The sequence below is a fragment of the Bos taurus genome, chromosome 3, assembly GCF_002263795.3.
Source record: "Bos taurus isolate L1 Dominette 01449 registration number 42190680 breed Hereford chromosome 3, ARS-UCD2.0, whole genome shotgun sequence".
Lineage (NCBI taxonomy): Eukaryota > Metazoa > Chordata > Mammalia > Artiodactyla > Bovidae > Bos > Bos taurus.
Genome location: NC_037330.1, coordinates 34,274,400 through 34,292,037, shown reverse-complemented (window position 1 = coordinate 34,292,037; position 17,638 = coordinate 34,274,400). Strand labels below are relative to the sequence as shown.

At 43.9% G+C, this 17,638-nt stretch overlaps 3 protein-coding genes and 1 non-coding gene across 6 annotated transcripts in view; 3 read left to right on the top strand and 1 right to left on the bottom strand.

The window, feature by feature from the left end:
• The first annotated feature begins 217 nt into the window (after positions 1-217).
• On the top strand, positions 218-5,100 carry TMEM167B (transmembrane protein 167B). The gene is made up of 3 exons (NM_001128503.1): positions 218-317; positions 2,485-2,616; positions 3,504-5,100. The coding sequence occupies exons 1-3, from the start codon at positions 308-310 to the stop codon at positions 3,584-3,586; spliced, it is 225 nt and encodes a 74-aa protein (NP_001121975.1). The 5' UTR covers positions 218-307; the 3' UTR covers positions 3,587-5,100.
• Positions 5,101-10,440: 5,340 nt separating this feature from the next.
• LOC112446127 (small Cajal body-specific RNA 2) lies at positions 10,441-10,873 on the top strand. Its single transcript, XR_003034197.1, has one exon. It is a non-coding gene; the product is annotated as a small Cajal body-specific RNA 2 (non-coding RNA).
• Positions 10,445-17,638, top strand: part of ELAPOR1 (endosome-lysosome associated apoptosis and autophagy regulator 1) — an 83,689-nt gene continuing 76,495 nt past the window's right edge. For both annotated transcript variants that reach the window (XM_059885048.1, XM_024990031.2), the window contains exon 1: positions 10,445-17,302. The gene's annotated coding sequence lies outside the window, so the exon portion shown is untranslated. The remainder of the gene's footprint in view (positions 17,303-17,638) is intronic.
• Positions 12,700-16,857, bottom strand: CFAP276 (cilia and flagella associated protein 276). 2 transcript variants are annotated; one of them, XM_002686155.3, is made up of 5 exons: positions 16,774-16,857; positions 14,298-14,414; positions 13,708-13,823; positions 13,247-13,374; positions 12,700-12,848 (listed from the first exon to the last, which is right to left on the bottom strand). In XM_002686155.3, the coding sequence occupies exons 1-5, from the start codon at positions 16,852-16,854 to the stop codon at positions 12,778-12,780; spliced, it is 513 nt and encodes a 170-aa protein (XP_002686201.1). In that variant the 5' UTR covers positions 16,855-16,857; the 3' UTR covers positions 12,700-12,777. The 2 variants fall into 2 exon arrangements, with proteins under 2 accessions (XP_002686201.1, XP_059741033.1); XM_059885050.1 differs by lacking the exon at positions 16,774-16,857 and adding an exon at positions 15,780-15,861.

Below are 17,638 nucleotides of genomic sequence, written 5' to 3'. Positions count from 1 at the left end.
CAGGGGCACCCAGAAGATATTGTTTACCATGGCCACGAAGGACGCCTTCTGGACAGCTTTCTTCTCACCCACACCTTTTCTTGCGAGTTCCACCCACGCAGGTTCCCCTAGCTCGGTAATCTCCTAGCCACGACTGATTGCGTTTGGCGCTCGCCTCCCTTCCCTTGCGCCTGCGTAGTACGGCTCCTGCCCGTTGCCGCGGCCCGGATCGGGAAGTGTCAGGTGGGAGCTGGGTTCCCCCGGTCTTCGCCGCTACCGCCACTGACCCCTCCCCCGGACTCCCTATCCAGGACCGGGCCCAGCCGCCATGACGAACGGTGAGAACCAATGCCCAGAGCAAAGGATGGGAGTCCAGTACACTAGGGAAAACGTGGCGGGCGGAGCCCGATTGACGTGGCCGTTCTCCCCGCCCCCTCCCATCGGAGTCCTCCCTTTGGCTTCTCCGTGTCCCTAACTCCTGTTTCCTGTACTACTCCGCGGGTTCCCCCGTCGCGTGCACATCTAGAACCCCCAGTGCCTCTTGTGCCCACACCCCGAGTCCTTGGTCCCTAGCCTGTATTTTCACTTCTCTCTTCTAGAAGTTCATTTTGGCCCTTACAAGCCGTTTCGCGAGGCCACTCCTGGTTGAGCTGTTGCTGTGAATTGAAAGTCGCTCAGTCGTGTCCGACTCTTTGCGACCCCATGGAATATACAGTCCATGGAATTCTCCCGGCTAGAATAATGGAGTGGGTAGCCTTTCCCTTCTCCAGGGGATCTTCCCAACCCAGGGATTGAACCCAGGTCTCCCACATTGCAGGCAGAGTCTTTACTGTCTGAGCCACCGGAGAAGCCCGAGCTATTGCTGTAGCACCAGGGAAATGAGAGAATCCTCCTCACAGCCCTCTGTTTTCTCATACTTTCGGATAGTAGGCATCTTGGGAAGACCAAGAAATCATAGAGGGTTTTTAAGGCCCACAGTTTTTTTTGGGGGGGGGGTGAATGTGAATCCTAAAAAAAAGTTCTTATTTTGTTAAAATGCCAGAAAGCTTTCTTTTATTTGATTCTAAAGTCTTGCCTGGGCGATCCCATCTGGAGACCGTAGCGAAAGTTGCAAGGGTTGGGTACTGCATCTTCTAAAGTTGTGGCAGTTGCCACCCTGTTTATCTGACCTAATTTTGCAGGCCTCTTCGAACACGATTATATAGACAACGATTTCCCCATTCCAGCGAAGGACAGGAAACGAGGCCTTTGTGTTCTTTAGAGTCCATCTTACTGGAAAAAAATGACAAGGCCTCTTACACAGTATGATTAGAGGGGCATAGGAGAGTATTTCTCAAAAAGTACCTTTTCCATAAGCCTTTCACCTCGTGACTTTTGGCTTTGCAAAAACTTACAGGAGGAGGAGATTAGCAGGTAAAGGTATTGTTCATCCTAAAAACTTGGTATATGTATTAATTTACTGGACTGTTGCTGTGTGACATCTAGCTGTGAGATAGTTTTACTGGAGGGAGAGAGGGAGATAGAGTGGTCCAGAACTGGGAGATGCTGGTTGTGTCAAATATTCTTTTGAAGCTTTCTGGACAGTCAGAGGTCTAAGGTTACTAGACACAGTACAGGAAGGGTCATCACCTAGAGGAAAAAGTCATCTGAACTGAGAAATAAGGAAGCAATTGAACACATAGTAATTAATGAATAAATTTTAGTCACCGTTCCCCCCTTTGTGGTCTGATTGTTTTTTTTTTCCACTTAGATGATTCATTGTGCTTACCAGACATAGCTCAGTTTACATATGTAAGAACTAGAACTATGTGTTCAAAGCTTTTTTCTCACACTTGTTCCACCACGATGAAGCCTCAAAAAAAATTTTTTTTGGCTTGTTTGTTCTCAAGAATCTGTTACTCTGGCAGAAATTTGGTTTGTAAGTAGAGTATGATGCATGAAGTGTAAGACAAAACACAGGAAAATTAGTCATATGATTTCTAACTCTTGCAGTTTCCATTAAGCTTTTGCCTTATCATATTCATTACCAACAGATGAAGCTCTGAAAGACTTGGCTAAATATCTAGCTCTTCTTTATCACATGAGTGATTTATAGTAAGAACACATTTCAATCTCTCAGCTCAGGCACCAAGGATTCTTATACTTCTCTCAACATGTTGCCCACACTGGCCATTCCTGGCAAGCTGATTCCGCATTAACTGGCACACTCTTCTCAGAACTTGCATTTCTTGAAAGGAGAGGGAAGAAGGCAGTGAGATCTTTGTAAGGGGCATTTCTCCATGATTTGAGGGGACAAAAAGGTAACCTTGTTAGTCCCAGGACCTTGGCTCCTTCTTGTCAGAGCTGGCACTGCCGCTGAGGTCACCACCTTGGTATTATATCACATTGTGTTCTCCAGTGGCATTACTTGTCCCAAGCTGGATTAGCACCTAAGGCTTTCTTCTCTTCCTATAACAGTGTACTCCTTGTTTTTTTTTTTTTTTTTTTTTTTTTCCTCTAATTCAGTGTACTCCTTGGATGGGATTCTGGTGTTTGGTTTGCTGTTTGTTTGCACCTGTGCCTACTTCAAGAAAGTACCTCGTCTCAAAACCTGGCTGCTCTCAGAAAAGAAGGGAGTTTGGGGTGTGTTTTACAAAGGTAAGATCATATCTGTTCAGGGAGAGGAAGTTGCCATCTCTGGACAGTGAGGTGCTGCCAAGTGAAGGTGGGACAGGCTGGGATTATATTTGGTTCAACTTTTACGTAATTGTTTGTTTTAGCTACAAAGTAATTTTAATATTCTCTGTGGCACAAAAGTGTATAATTTAAACAATTTTAGACTGGACTGGAATCGTTGGGAGTAATATTTTCCCAGTGAAAAGTTGTTTTTTTTTTTCCCGAATTTCTGGAAGAATATATTGGAGATTTTTTTTTTAAGTATTGTTTTTATTAACTCAGATGCTTTTTTACTTTTTATTTTGGGCACCTTCATCTGGAATCCTATTTACCTAAGTATTTTTTCAAAATAGGGCAAAATTTAAACTAATGATATATTCACGTAAAACCTAGGGCTTAAGGGTAGTACTTATTTATTTTTTTTTAATATTTTTATTTACTTATTAATTTGCTGAGTCAAGTCCTGGTTGTGTCATGTGAGTTGCAGCTCATAGACTCCAGTGCTGTTAATTTGCTGAGTCGAGTTTTAGTTATGTCATGAGAGCGGCAGCACACAGACTCTCCAGTTGTGGCACATGGGCTCAGTAGTTTCTGTGCATGGGTTTAGTTGCCCCACAGCATGTGGGATTTTAATTCCTCCACCAGGGATCGAACCCAAGTCCCCTGCATTGCAAGGCAGATTCTTAACCACTGGACCACCAGGGAAGTCCTGAGTAGTATTTAAATACATTCCTGGATGGGTTGATTCTTGAGATCCTTAACAGGTCTCTTTATCTGTGACTAAAGATTTCAAAATACCACCTTGAAAGTGAGTACTTATATAAGGGGCAAGGTGTGATTCCTTTTCTCTTTTTATTATTTCCTGCTAGCTGCTGTAATTGGAACCAGGCTGCATGCTGCTGTGGCAATCGCCTGCATTGTGATGGCCTTCTACGTCCTGTTTATAAAATGAATTCTGAAGCATCCATTTCATCAACCGCCAGCCAAGGGGACAAAGGTGAAGAACCTGTCAGGAGCCTGGGCGCAGCATAGGAAAGCTCAGCTAAAATCATCGAAGTCCCCAGGATGACACCACAGCATCTTCCCCTGCTTCCTGTGGGGAAAACTCCTCATGATTACAAACATTATTTATGCTTCAGGGGACTACAGAAAGCAAACTTCCTTTGACCTGCTTGTAAATCAGTCCTCAGCAGAGAGCATATAATGTCCAGATAAATTACTCCCCTCGGTGATACGATTCCATACCTCCTGCTTAAAAACTGATACCTATTTTGTTCTTCAGCCCCTCATCAGGCTTTTTTCAAACTGAGGCTCATTAGGGGAGGATATAGGCTGTGTTCAAACTTCTTGGAAAGAGAGATAATTTTTAAGACTTGACTTTTATTTTTACTGTTTTATTTGGATGTGATAAATTGCAGGAGTGCTGGGAGGGTGGGGTTGGGAGGCTGAGTGGGAAATAGTAGTTAAACAATGCCAAGACATTGTTTTGGCTTTGGAAATTTATCTTTCACATACCCACCTGGGAACATAGAGAGGCAAGATCCTCACTGCAAAAAGAAACAGTGAAAATAGCTCTGCTGTGTGCTGGAGCTCAGGAGTTTTGCCAAAACAATCTGGGCCTACATAAGATTTGGAAATTATCTGTCTATGGTGAGACCTGAAAGGAGTGATTTAGACAAGAAACAATGTTCCATTCAGCAATATTCCCAAAAGGAAACTTCACCCCTTCAAATGGTATATGGAAACTGTTGCTATTTTCCTAAAATTTTTAAAATTTTTTCTAAATGACTGAGTGCTAAATACTGTTACTCAGTTTTAAATGCCACCACTAAGGGAAAGAGAAACTATTGAAGAAATAATTATTTAATATATTTGCAGTTGGGGTAGAAGAAATAAATACATTTAGTGTATTAATTCATATGCTAGTAAAGTCATCTAGAATTTATTGGGATGTTAGATGGAAGTTTTGTCATGTTACTGAAGATACAAACTTATTTTTTGTTTAAATCTGGGTTATTATGGCAATTTTCAGTCAATTGTGTTTTTTGGTTCATTTTAAATTTTGTTCATGTTGCAGTACTCTTTAGCTGTCTCTTGGAAATTATAAGAACATTAGAAATGTTAATGAGAAATTGATGGCACTCATATGCATGTTTGTACAGTTCATACAATCCATGAATAAATGAGAGTGTCTTCTAAAGTAAAGGAAAACCCAGGTTTCCAATTGAGATTGATGGATGAGCTTTTCCATGGAGTAAACTCCTGAGCAAATAGTTTTAGATGACTCTTATATTTGAAGGGAAGACTTCTCCATTCCCTCCTTCTTATATCTACAAAAGGATTAACTGTCGCATTTATGAAGCCTAGAATTTCTCTTAAAAAAAATTGGTCAAATTATTGTAAAGAGCAAGCATAGACATAGGTCTACCAGTTGAACTGCTCATTAAAGTAAAACTTGACTATGGACAAGTTGGCTGTGGTTGATCCCTTTGTGGTAGTAAATTGTCTTTTGTCTTATTCCAAAAGAACAAAAGCTGCTAGGAAGTTTAGATTCTGAAACACTCAGTTTAGTGCTTTGAGGGTTCCTAGAAGTATAGAAAGTCATCAAGTAAACACTACATGTCTAATCATCATCTCTGGCTGTTATCTCCAGAATTGGTCTACAGGGTAAATTTCAATGATTCCTATATTTTCATTGTCATTTCTGAGACTTTTTCACACAAGAGAAAGGAAAGCTAGTGGAACAGAAAGAGTTACACCTTGTGGGTGTCAATTTGGAACCTGTTGGCCAGCAGGAATGTCACTCCCTGGAAATACAGGTTCAGCATGTTTTGCACTTGTTATTTTGTAGCTTTAATGACTTTTGTTTCCTAATAGGGCTAATAACTTAGAGCTTCTTCATATTTTAAACTAGTTCCATTTCACAGTTCAAATCAATTTTTACAGCTTCCTGCGTGGGTCATCTTGACCTGAACTCTTGAATTGTTATATTTTGAGATGTTTTCATACCAGAACATACCAAAAAGTGCATGGAGTAAAGGTAATTTACAGCAAGAAACAAATACACAGCTTGTTTCATTTCTTTATATAAGCAGATAAGCAGAAACTTGTTTTATTCATTACTTTGATTGATGTATCATAAATTTTTGACTGAAAATTGTAGGAAGTTGTTCCTCTAAGAGAGTCTTTTAGGGGTGGAAGCATGGGGATAGCAGTATTGCCTCAGATTCAAACTGGCATCACCATAAATGTTGTATGCCAGGGTGGAATGAAGTCAGCTTTTTATAGTTGAAATAAAATTTTTTATTCATCATTGTCTGCACAGTCCTTGAAAATAAAATTTTTCCCTACCGTTTTTGTCCATTTTTGTCACATGCATACTGAATTGTTGAACTTTGTTTAATACTCTCCTGGGCTCTGCCTACAGTATACCTTGTTAGTTTGCATTAGTGAATACTGTCAGTCCTGTTAACCCATGTGATGGTCATTGAATGTATGATGTATGTATGATACAGTTCAGAATCAACGAAGGCATAGCTCTCTCCTTTGAGGGGGTGTGTGTGTGTGTGTACATGCATATATAAGTTATAACCAACCTAGATAGCGTATTCAAAAGCAGAGACATTACTTTGCCAACAAAGGTCCGTCTAGTCAAGGCTATGGTTTTTCCTGTGGTCATGTATGGATGTGAGAGTTGGACTGTGAAGAAGGCTGAGCACCGAAGAATTGATGCCTTTGAACTGTGGTGTTGGAGAAGACTCTTGAGAGTCCCTTGGACTGCAAGGAGATCCAACCAGTCCATTCTAAAGGAGATCAGCCCTGGGATTTCTTTAGAAGGAATGATGCTAAAGCTGAAACTCCAGTACTTTGGCCAGCTCATGTGAAGAGTTGACTCATTGGAAAAGACTGATGCAGGGAGGGATTGTGGGCAGGAGGAGAAGCGGATGGACGACAGAGGATGAGATGGCTGGATAGCATCACTGACTCGATGGACGTGAGTCTGGGTGAACTCCAGGAGTTGGTGATGGACAGGGAGGCCTGGCATGCTGCGATTCATGGGGTCGCAAAGAGTGGGACACGACTGAGCGACTGAACTGAACTGAATATATACATACGTGTGTATATTTGCTCAGTTACGTCCAACTTTGTGACTCCATGGACTATAGCCTGCCAGGCTCCTCTGTCCGTGGAATTTTCTAGGCAAGAATACTGGAGCAGGCTGCCATTTCCTACTCCAGGGGATCTTTCCATCTCAGGGATTGAACCTGAGTCTCTTGCTTTGGATTGGCAGGCAGATTCTTTACTACTGCGCCACCTGGTAAGCCTATAAGTATATATATATATATATACATATATATACATACACACACACGCACACACTATATATGTTTATACCAGCTATATATTACATATATATATATAAGCAAATATATTAATACATTTTGAGCTGTATTAAGTAATGTAGATAACATTTCCCAATATATTTTACCTACTACCGCTATTAAAATACAAGTGTCAACTGCCATTACCAGTCATTAAATTTCTTCTGTGAAATGAGGTTTTCAGGTTACCCAGCCAGATACCTAGAAATTTCTTGGGCTTCTGACACATACAGTGGATACTTTCCCCCTATTTGTTTATTCCAAGTGCATGATGGGACTCAGAAATATAACTTCACAAAATTCTGATTTGTCTTCCCCCTTCACATACATGTCACTGAAAAAGGAGAAAGAAGCAACTGAGACATTATACTCTCTGATGTGAAAGGAGCTAATTGTAATTTACATAATCATTTTTTCACTGATTTTAGAGGTTGAAAGATTTTAGTAGGTATGATAGTAAAAGCAAGTGAAGGGTAGCAGAGGGCTTTGTGTGGACAGGTATATGCCTGCCTTCCTTTACTCATTAGATATTCTGACCACTTCGTCCTTGGACTTAAGTCATCTATTCTCACCCTTTTCCTTTGGTAAAATGATGTTTGCCTTCTCCCTTGGGAGGAGATCCTGGGAAAGCTGGTGTTGGAATGATTAGAATTTGCTTTCTCCTGGGGAAAGAACTCATTCAACCTAGAGGGATCCTGAGGTTATATCATCTTATATCCAGAACTTGGATCAAAGATCAAAGAAACACTATAGATATGGTTATAAATATGTCACACAAAGATTCAAAGGCAATTATAATTCAGCATTGTGGGAATTTGTCCTGCCTTAGCAGGGCTCAAAGGAGAAAAGGAAAGATATACCCATTTGAATGCAGAGTTCCAAAGGACAGCAAGGAGAGATAAGAAAGCCTTCCTCAGCGATCAATGCAAAGAAATAGAGGAAAACAATAGAATGGGAAAGAACAGAGATCTCTTCAAGAAAATTAGAGATACTAAGGGATTACAAATAGCTGTGAAAAGAAGAGAAGCAAAAAGCAAAGGAGAAAAGGAGAGATATAATAAGCATCTGAATGTAGAGTTCCAAAGAATAGCAAGGAGAGATAAGAAAGCCTTCCTCAGTGATCAATGCAAAGAAATAGCAGAAAACAACAGAATGGGAAAGACTAGAGATCTCCTCAAGAAAATTAGAGATACCAAAGGAACATTTCATGCAAAGATGGGCTTGATAAAGGACAGAAATAGTATGGACCTAACAGAAGCAGAAGATATTAAGAAGAGATGGCAAGAATACACAGAAGAACTATACAAAAAAAAGATCTTCACGACCCAGATAATTACAATGGTGTGATCACTCACCTAGAGCCAGATATCCTAGAATGTGAAGTCAAGTGGGCTTTAGAAAGCATCACTACAAACAAAGCTAGTGGAGGTGATGGAATTCCAGTTGACCTATTTCAAATTCTAAAAGATGATGCTGTGAAAGTGCTGCACTCAATATGCCAGCAAATTTGGAAAACTCAGCAGTGGCCACAGGACTGGAAAAGGTCAGTTTTCATTCCCATCCCAAAGAAAGGCAATGCCAAAGAATGCTCAAACTACCGCACAATTGCACTCATCTCACATGCTAGTAAAGTAATGCTCAAAATTCTCCAAGCCAGGCTTCAGCAATATGTGAACCGTGAACTTCCAAATGTTCAAGCTGGTTTTAGAAAAGGCAGAGGAACCAGAGATCAAATTGCCAACATCCAATGGATCATGGAAAAAGGAAGAGCTCCACAAAAACATCTATTTCTGCTTTCTTGACTATGCCAAGCCTTTGACCGTGTGGATCACAATAAAGCGTGGAAAATTCTGAAAGAGATGGGAATACCAGACCACCTGACCTGCCTCTTGAGAAACCTGTATGCAGGTCAGGAAGCAACAGTTAGAACTGGACATGGAGCAACAGACTGGTTCCAAATAGGAAAAGGAGTACGTCAAGGCTGTATATTGTCATCCTGCTTATTTAACTTTTATGCAGAGTACATCAAGAGAAACCCTGGGCTGGAAGAAGCACAAGCTGGAATCAAGATTGCCGGGAGAAATATCAATAACCTCAGATATGCAGATGACACCACCCTTATGGCAGAAAGTGAAGAGAAACTAAAAAGTATCTTGATGAAAATGAAAGAGGAGAGTGAACAAGTTGGCTTAAAGCTTAACATTCAGAAAACTAAGATCATGCCATCTGGTCCCATCACTTCATGGGAAATAGATGGGGAAACAGTGGAAACAGTGTCAGACTTTATTTTTTGGGGCTCCAAAATCACTGCAGACGGTGATTGCAGCCATGAAATTAAAAGATGCTTACTCCTTGGAAGGAAAGTTATGACCAACCTAGACAGCATATTCAAAAGCAGAGACATTACTTTGCCAACAAAGGTCCGTCTAGTCAAGGCTATGGTTTTTCCAGTGGTCATGTATGGATGTGAGAGTTGGACTGTGAAGAAAGCTGAGCAGCAAAGAATTGATGCTTTTGAACTGTGGTGTTGGAGAAGACTCTTGAGAGTCCCTTGGACTGCAAGGAGATCCAACCAGTCCATTCTAAAGGAGATCAGTCCTGGGTGTTCTTTGGAAGGAATGATGCTAAAGCTGAAACTCCAATACTTTGGCCACCTCATGCAAAGAGTTGACTCATTGGAAAAGACTCTGATGCTGGGAGGGATTGGGGGCAGGAGGAGAAGGGGACAATAGAGGATGAGATGGATGGATAACATTACCAACTCGATGGACATGAGTTTGAGTGAACTCCAGGAGTTGGTGATGGACAGGGAGGCCTGGCGTGCTGCGATTCATGGGGTCGCAAAGAGTTGGACACGACTGAGCGACTGAACTGAACGGAACTGAACTGATGGATGTGAGAATTAGACTATAAAGAAAGCTGAGCGCTGAAGAATTGATGCTTTTGAACTACGGCTCTTGAGAGTCCCTTGGACAGCAAGGAGATCCAACCAGTCAATCCTAAAGGAAATCAATCCCAAATATTCATTGGAAGGATTGATGCTGAAGTTGAAACTCCAATACTTTGGCCACCTGATGCGAAGAACTGACTCATTTGAAAAGACGCTGATGCTGGGAAAGATTGAAGACTAGAGGAGAAGGGGACAACAGAGGACGAGATAGTTGGATGGCATCACCAACTCAATGGACATGAGTTTGAGTAAGCTCTGAGAGTTGGTGGTGGACAGGGAAGTCTGGCGTGCTGCATGCAGTCCATGGGGTCAGACATGACTGAGCGACTGAACTGAACTGAACCAGGGCCCTTGGTTCCCCTCCGAACCACGCGAGGGCAGCAAAGTGCACACTCGGAGATGGCCGGTGCTTGGTGGTTCCTCCCAAAAGTCTCCGGGGCCGGGGGCTATAAAAGAGGGTGCGAACTTCCGCTCCTTCACCGGAGGGAGAGCGGGCTGGAAGTGAGGTTGCTGTAAATTGCTGTGTGGTGTTGTGTGTGTTGGGGGGGTGGGGGGGGGTGCGCGTGTAGGCCGAGTGTGTGAGTGGATGCGTGAATGTCTGAGTGGGTGCGTGAATGTGTGCGTGCGTGCGCTCGCCCCTGCACCCCTCCCCCGGCCTACACGTTGATCTTATTTGATCGGGTTGGGACTCCAGCCCCGCCGGTCCGACCCGAAATGAAAAGCTTCCCTCCTGCGAAGCCCTTCCTCGGGGCGCTGTGCAGCGAGGCCCCTTGGGCGGTGGCAACGCCGTGGCCCCGGAGGTTCCGAGCGGTCCTGTGGGGCCCGGCGCTCAGAAGTGATGAATTGATCAGATAGACGAGGCCGGGCTTGTCCCGCGCCATTGATTATCGAGGCGATTCTGATCTGAGCCCGGCCCAGGGCACGGCCGCCCGTGGCGTTGGGGATAACGTGTCAACAGTCGACAGCCGGCTGGGGTCTTTGGCGGGCGTCGAACTAGCCATCGCCCCGCCCGCAGGCGCCGAAGCTGAAAGGGGACAGAGACCTTGTTCTCTGCTGCAGTTTTACTTTTCTAGGCGCCTCCTTTTTTTTTTTTTCTTTCGGTCCGCTTTGTCATTATGACTCGCGTGTGATACCAACACTGGTGCCCTAGGTCTAAAGACACTATACAGCGCCTGCCGGTGAAGGCATGTAGGTGTATACGCACGTCTGAAGTGAACTGAAGCCGCTCAGTCGTGTCTGACTCTTTGCTATCCCATGGACTGTATTCTACCAGTTTCTCTGTTCATGGGATTTTCCAGGCAAGAGTACTGGAATGGGTTGCCATTTCCTTATCCAGGGGATCTTCCTGACCCAGGGATCGAACCCAGGTCTCCTGCATTGCAGGCAGACGCTTTACCCTCTGAGCCTGTGTATATAAGGACTTCCCAGGTGGCTCAGTGGTAAAGAATTCGTCTGCAGTGCAGGAGACTGATTCGATCCCTGGGTTGGGAAGATCCCCTGAAGAAGGAAATGGCAACCCACCCCAGTATTCTTCCCTGAAGAATCCCATGGACAGAGGCGCCTGGTGGGCTACAGTCCATGGAGTGGGAAGGAGTAGGACATAATTTAATGACTAAACAACAATATGTGTGTATATATCCATAAGAGAACTTGGAAAGCTTATAAGAATTCAGATTCCAGGGACCCACACCAGATTTACTGAATTATAATTATCAGAGAGGTCTAGAAATCAGGATTATTTAAAGCCTCCATGCATGGATCGCAGTAATAAATTTTTCGATGTTCAGTATCAATTCGCATGAGGTGATTATCCAGAGAGTCACCCCTCTCTGCTACTTTCAGCCCTTCCAAATAATGAGAACTGAAAATATTGCCACTTAGCAGTAAACACTATGAATAAATTGGAGTATCTCTGTAGAAGAGGGACTGTTAGTTTGGTGGAATTTAAGGACCCTGCACTTGAGTACCAAATAGAAGCCCTTTCATGTCTTGATTTATTCAACAGTGCACATGCTGTCCAAGTTTAGAAATGGGAACTTAATTGTACAATATTCTAAAGGGTCTGTCATTTCTTGCTCATTCTGACAGCAGGTTCCTGTGAGTGGCTTGTAATTTTAGAAACCACATTAATGCATTAGTTTTTAGGTACTTTCAGACCCTACGATCAGATTGTTAAGCTCTGTTTCTAAGAATCAGGGGCTATAAATCTAGGCAACGAAAAAAGAATTGACTCCCAGGCAAGGAGACAGCAGAGTTAAGAGAGTGAACAATGGAAAGGAAGAAGGACCAGGGAGACTGAGCTCTCATGGAGAAGGAGAGCCCAGAAAATGACTAAGTCCAGAAGGTCTGGAATCTTAAGTGTGACCTCTGCATAAATATTAATGCTACAAAGAGCTACTAAAGTTAGTGTCTCTAAGTTCATTGAGAGAATGGACAATGCCCATTCTTGTCTCCCTAACAATTAGCTCAACAGCTGACACATGGAAAGTTTTCAAGAAAGGTTGAATGGCTATATATCTGTATAGTTGGAATGACTCCAGTTTACAAAATGTGAATACCTGTCTCCTGCCAAAAGCAGTGCTGTTCTGTCCTAAATCCTTATCTTTTTCAGCAGGTTGACTCCAAATTGCAAATATTGCCCAATAGCATTAGTTTCTAGAAACTGAGAAACTTCCACACTTTAAGAGTAGTCAAGTGGCAACTTATAGTCTGCGGGTAACAGATACTCCAGGCTTCAACTTACACAAATCTATTTAATGGAGGTGGTCGGCGGGATGTTCCACAATGATTAGTCCAGGGGCCTGTCAACACTTATGTGGAGAAGAAGCCACCATCATTCTTTCGGGAGTACCCTCCATTGGTGGCTGCAGTGTGAGGGGACACTGTGGAGAAAAGAAGAAGGAATGGGCTGTAAATTTAAGATCTGTTGCCTTTTCTGGGAATTTGTCACCCATACTTTCATGGGGACCATGGAGAAGGTTCTAACAGCTGGGGAAACACAAGACTGATGGGAAGTAGCTACAGGTCTTTTCCCAGGTTTCTGTCCTTTGCTGAAAATTCTTGTCCATTAGACCTAAGGCTAAGGCAGAGGCTCTGAAACTGAATTCATTTCCTAGCCCTATAGTCAGCACGTCCCTGGCATTCATCTGATATGTGCCAGACTCAGTTATCCCTCATGTTCCCTAATAGCCAGCCACCTCAACTCCCTGATTCCTGTGTCCATTGAGAAAAACTCTTGCACCACCCATCTTCCTCCATTCCTCAGTCTTCTAACCCTTACCTATGGATCCCTGTATGCTGTGAATAGACTCCTTCTTAGGGTTGATCCAATGTCTGATGTTAGCTCTGGAAGTGATGAGGGGTGGTTGGGGAGCGGGTAAAAATTCTCCAGGGAATTGGGTCTTGATTCTGGAAGACGATGTGGGAAGAACAGGGGAGAATGAAATCAATCAAGAGAAGAAGGTAAGGAGGGAAGGAGTTGCATGCAACCTCAAAAATATAGCAACCAAAGGCCCTTTCTAGCCTCTCAAATTAACCAAATGTTTTATTATACAGATGAGCCCAATTTTGGAAGATCTCTTCATTTTAGAAAAAAGAAACCCACAGAAATTGTATTACAGAAGTTAAAAAATGCAAAAATCTATACAAATAGGAACCTATCGATTATTTCCCAGGTGACGGTTTACCTTACTTGATTGGATGGCATTGTTCTTAGGGAGAGGCTCTGCCTCCACCACTTACCGGCGGGTATCCTGGATGGTCTCCTGGTGTGTGAGTATCTCACTCTTGTTCTTGAATGTCCCTGTGTGGTGGTTGTACAAGGCTGCTAAGCGGAAATCCAGGTCATCCTTTGGTATCTACAGAGGAAGCCAACCCTCTCAGGGTTAACTTGCCACCGTGTACCCATTCTAGTTGGGTTCTATTGGGTTCTACTCTTCTCCCAAAGCAGAGTGAACCCTTTTGGGGCCTGAGACCCACCAGCTCTTTACACACCAAATTACTGTACATGATGACTTCTTAAATCTTGTCCATACAGAATTGTCTCGTGCTTAAGTCTAAGGAGTGGGAAGCTCTCCTGGAGACATGGGAACCTCTTGAGCTTAATGGGCCTTACCTCATTCATGGTTATAATGAGAAGTCTAGTGAGAGAATGATTTGCTCCAAATAATTAACTGCAGCAAAACTCAAGCCTTTTGCCTTCCCAGAGATAGGATCTTGGATTGGGGGCAAGATAAAGCTGCTAAAGCAGTCAGGGACAGCCTGCCTTTCAAAAAGGATAGTCATTAGTCCTAAGTGGATATAATGAGAAATAGCATTTCAATGCTAGGTACCTCTGAATAAAAAAAAAAACCATCCCGTTTCATGGAGGTAATTGTGGGAGTTGAGCTGAGTCGACACCAGGGTTCCTGTTGCTGAGCAAGGTGAGTTGGGTTCTTATATGGCAGTTTCTGCAAAAGAGAAACCACACCCACAACTGGTTACCGAAGGCCTTGCTGATGTGGTAGCATCCATCCCCTCCTGCCATTCCATTTTAATTGAATCGAGACATCTAAACGAGAAGGATGATATGGGGCAAGCCTCCCAGCCTTTTGACCCTCCTAAGTTTTCCCTTAGAACTGAAAGAAATGGGCCAGGAAGACAGGGAAAGGGGTGAAGTGGGACATGAAGTGAAGGATGGGGAGCAGACAGGCAAGATGAGCTCAGGTTCAGAAGTCCTGAATTTGAAGAAGAGGTAAGATATTCTAATGCAATATGCAGTTGTTGGAGTAACAGCTGAAGCCTCCCAAAAAGAATCTGACCAAAAAGGAAGAGGTGGTTCATGAGGACTGCACAATATTATAATGGGGTTGGCTGGGGGCAGTCAGAGACAAGAGAATCGGGAGAGGAGAATCAGGAGAGAACAGTGTCTAAACAGGTGAGAAAAAATTTTCCGTAAGCAAGGAAGGGTCATTGTTTCTGCGGGAATGTCAAAAAAATTCATTGAATGTTTGGTTCTCTCATTAAAACCCCACAAGTATGAATATGAAAAGCACATAGCTGATTTCTTCATTACATGTAAAATGTCATATTGCTCACCACTGTGTCCCCAGTACCCAGCACAGTGACCTAAAACATGGTGTTCTAAAATGAGATGCTCATGGAACCAGTGACTGAATTCCAGTGAGTACAACTACAACCTAGCAGAACTCTCATTCATCTTATCTGATGCTGGAACCTTCTTCATCCCCGGTATATGGCACAGTGCTGCATGACTCAGCTCACCATTAATTGAATGGTGTGGACCAGGCACTATGTTATCACCAAGAAAGATGAAAAGGAGATGGGAATATTACATATGATGCAAGCACAGGTAGCTCTTCCAGTCCTCCAAGGCTGCCTAAGCCTCATCATCTCTACAAGCAGAAGGGTGAGATGGTCTTTCTGAGAAAATCAGGCCTGTCAAGCATGAGCTGCCATCTTCACTATCCATTTTCCTTTCATTTCAGAGAAAGGGAAGTCCCTTTTATTCAAGAATAACTCTTCTTCCTGAACCCAGCCCTTCCTGGTACTTTAGGGAGCTGTGCTATCCTGGCATCTTCTGTAGCCAGTTTCTCCTCATCCTTTCGTCACTGTCTGGCTACGACTCCATGATGTTCCTACCGAGCCAGCCTTAAGAGTCAACACATACTACTCTCCACTTTCCTTCCCACCCCCTTTCCATCCCCTTTCCATACCAATACAGTCCGACCTCTGCCTCAAGCATCCACTGAAACTACTCTTGCTAATAACCTTTGTGGTTAGGTCAAATGGATCATTTCCAGACCTGATCTTACCTGACCTCGGTGGTTTCTGACGCCACAACTCTGATTCCACGAAATGTTCTCTCCATCCTGCATGGGTCTAGCTCCTCCTGGTTTTTCTTCTGCATCTGGCTATTATTTCTCAGCTTCCTTCTCAGCTCTGTTTTCTCTCTCTGCCCCTAAGTGGGATTCTCCAGGGGTTTCATTTCTGCCTTTCTGACTCTCACATTCACTGGATGAGCTCATTCCCTCCTATGGCTTAAAGTACCACTATATGAATACTGTGGCTTCCACACATTGTCAACCCACAGCCCTAACCGTGTTGTCTACTCATCATCTCCACAGAAGTGTCCCACAGGCACCAAAAAGCAACAGCTACATCATTGATCTCAACGTCATTCTCCCCAAACCTGCTTTTCCTGGACACCTCATTCAGTAAATGGTATCAGCTAAGCCCTCAGAAACCTAGGAGCCCTCCTAGACTGGCCACTCTCTTGGGCCCATATCCAGTCAGCCACAAAGCCCCATCAGTCCTGCCCTTTGCATCTTAACACCACCCCCTGCATCACTGCTTCAGGGTCCATTACTCCTCCCGGACCATCATGAAACACATATATACACAAACACATTCCAACATGAATCAAAGACAGATGTATAAAGCATGACCTGGTGTTTGATTCCTCTTTCCCACTCTATATACCTCACGTCTCTTCATAGAAGAGTTTCCCAAATAGGGCAAAGCGTTGCTTGGTGGAATCTGGGCCTGTGCAAGCCCCGTCAGACCAATCATTACTTAGGTCCGCAAGTGCCCCTTGTTCCTCTGGACTAGAGCGCCACTTCCCTCTGCTCAAAAGCACCGTGAAAGGTGGGGAGACCTGAATATGGGATCATGGAGGTAGGCAGAAAACAGACCTCTCTCGTACCTGACTCAGTGTCCTCCCCAGAGTTAAGTTACCACTTCTTCCAGTCAGGCCGACAGAAGAGTAAGGTCGACCCTACTGGGTACCTGCGTAAGAAACCTCAGTACCTTGGAAGCCCGTGACTTTCCCAAGTAGGAATCATCTTTATCCAACGCAGGGTTCTGGAAAGGGTCTCGGGTGAGAGGCATGGCAAAACACCGAGCGAGGCGCTCTTAAGAGGTGAGAGACCCGCGCAGCCGCACACAACCTAGCACGCGGAGGAGCCCGGGTCCCAATTGTTTGGAACGCCCAATTTCAGTTGCCAGGCAACTGCTCGGCCTTCTGTGACTAAGGCGAAGTCCCTCCGAGAAGGGCGCCACCTGGCGGTCCAACGCGGGAGGCCCCTCGGGAAGAAGCTTCTGGGAACACAGAGCGGAAACAGCCGCCGAGTGTGCTCGGGAGCCCTGGATTTGCACTCGTGAGCCGTCGGTGAAAAACACCGGCCTCCCGTCTTACAAATCTTCTGCAAAAGACTTCAGTTTAGGAAAGAATTCGTAAAAGATAGCCAGCCCTGAAATGTCCTTCTCCTTGGAATCTTACGAGAGGATTTCTCAGAGCGATGGCAGAATGGGGATGTCAAAAGACAGAGGAGTCCAGGTGTGTTTAGAAAATTGCCCAGCTAAGGCAAACTCGCCTTGCTTTTAAATTCAGCTTGACTATGTGAGTCCCAGGGCTTCGCACAAGACTGGTTTTAAATTCACAAATGGGTTTGGTGTGGTGGAAGTAAGACCTCCAGAAGCAGCTGTTACAGTAGGTAACACCTACCCGGGCCAGTCTTCCAGGCTATAATCCCTGGAGGAGAGATATCATCGCGGTCATTTTTCTGTTGCTTTTAACAAGATGTTTAATAAGTATATGTAGAACGCCACGTCTGCAAAATTAGTGATGCTCGTAGGCAGCCGATGGCCCGAAATAATGAATTTGTTGGTGATG

Bases quoted from the DNA above. Each gene is read 5' to 3' on its own strand.
- TMEM167B (NM_001128503.1), top strand. The intron at 2,617-3,503 runs GTAAGATCATAT...ATTTCCTGCTAG, and splicing joins TTGGGGTGTGTTTTACAAAG to CTGCTGTAATTGGAACCAGG.
- CFAP276 (XM_002686155.3), bottom strand. From the start codon at position 16,854: ATGCCTCTCACCCGAGACCCTTTCCAGAACCCTGCGTTGGATAAAGAT. The intron at 13,375-13,707 runs GTAAGTGGTGGA...ATCGTCTTCCAG, and splicing joins ACCATCCAGGATACCCGCCG to AATCAAGACCCAATTCCCTG. The intron at 12,849-13,246 runs GTAAGGGTTAGA...TTTTCTCCACAG, and splicing joins CAGCATACAGGGATCCATAG to TGTCCCCTCACACTGCAGCC.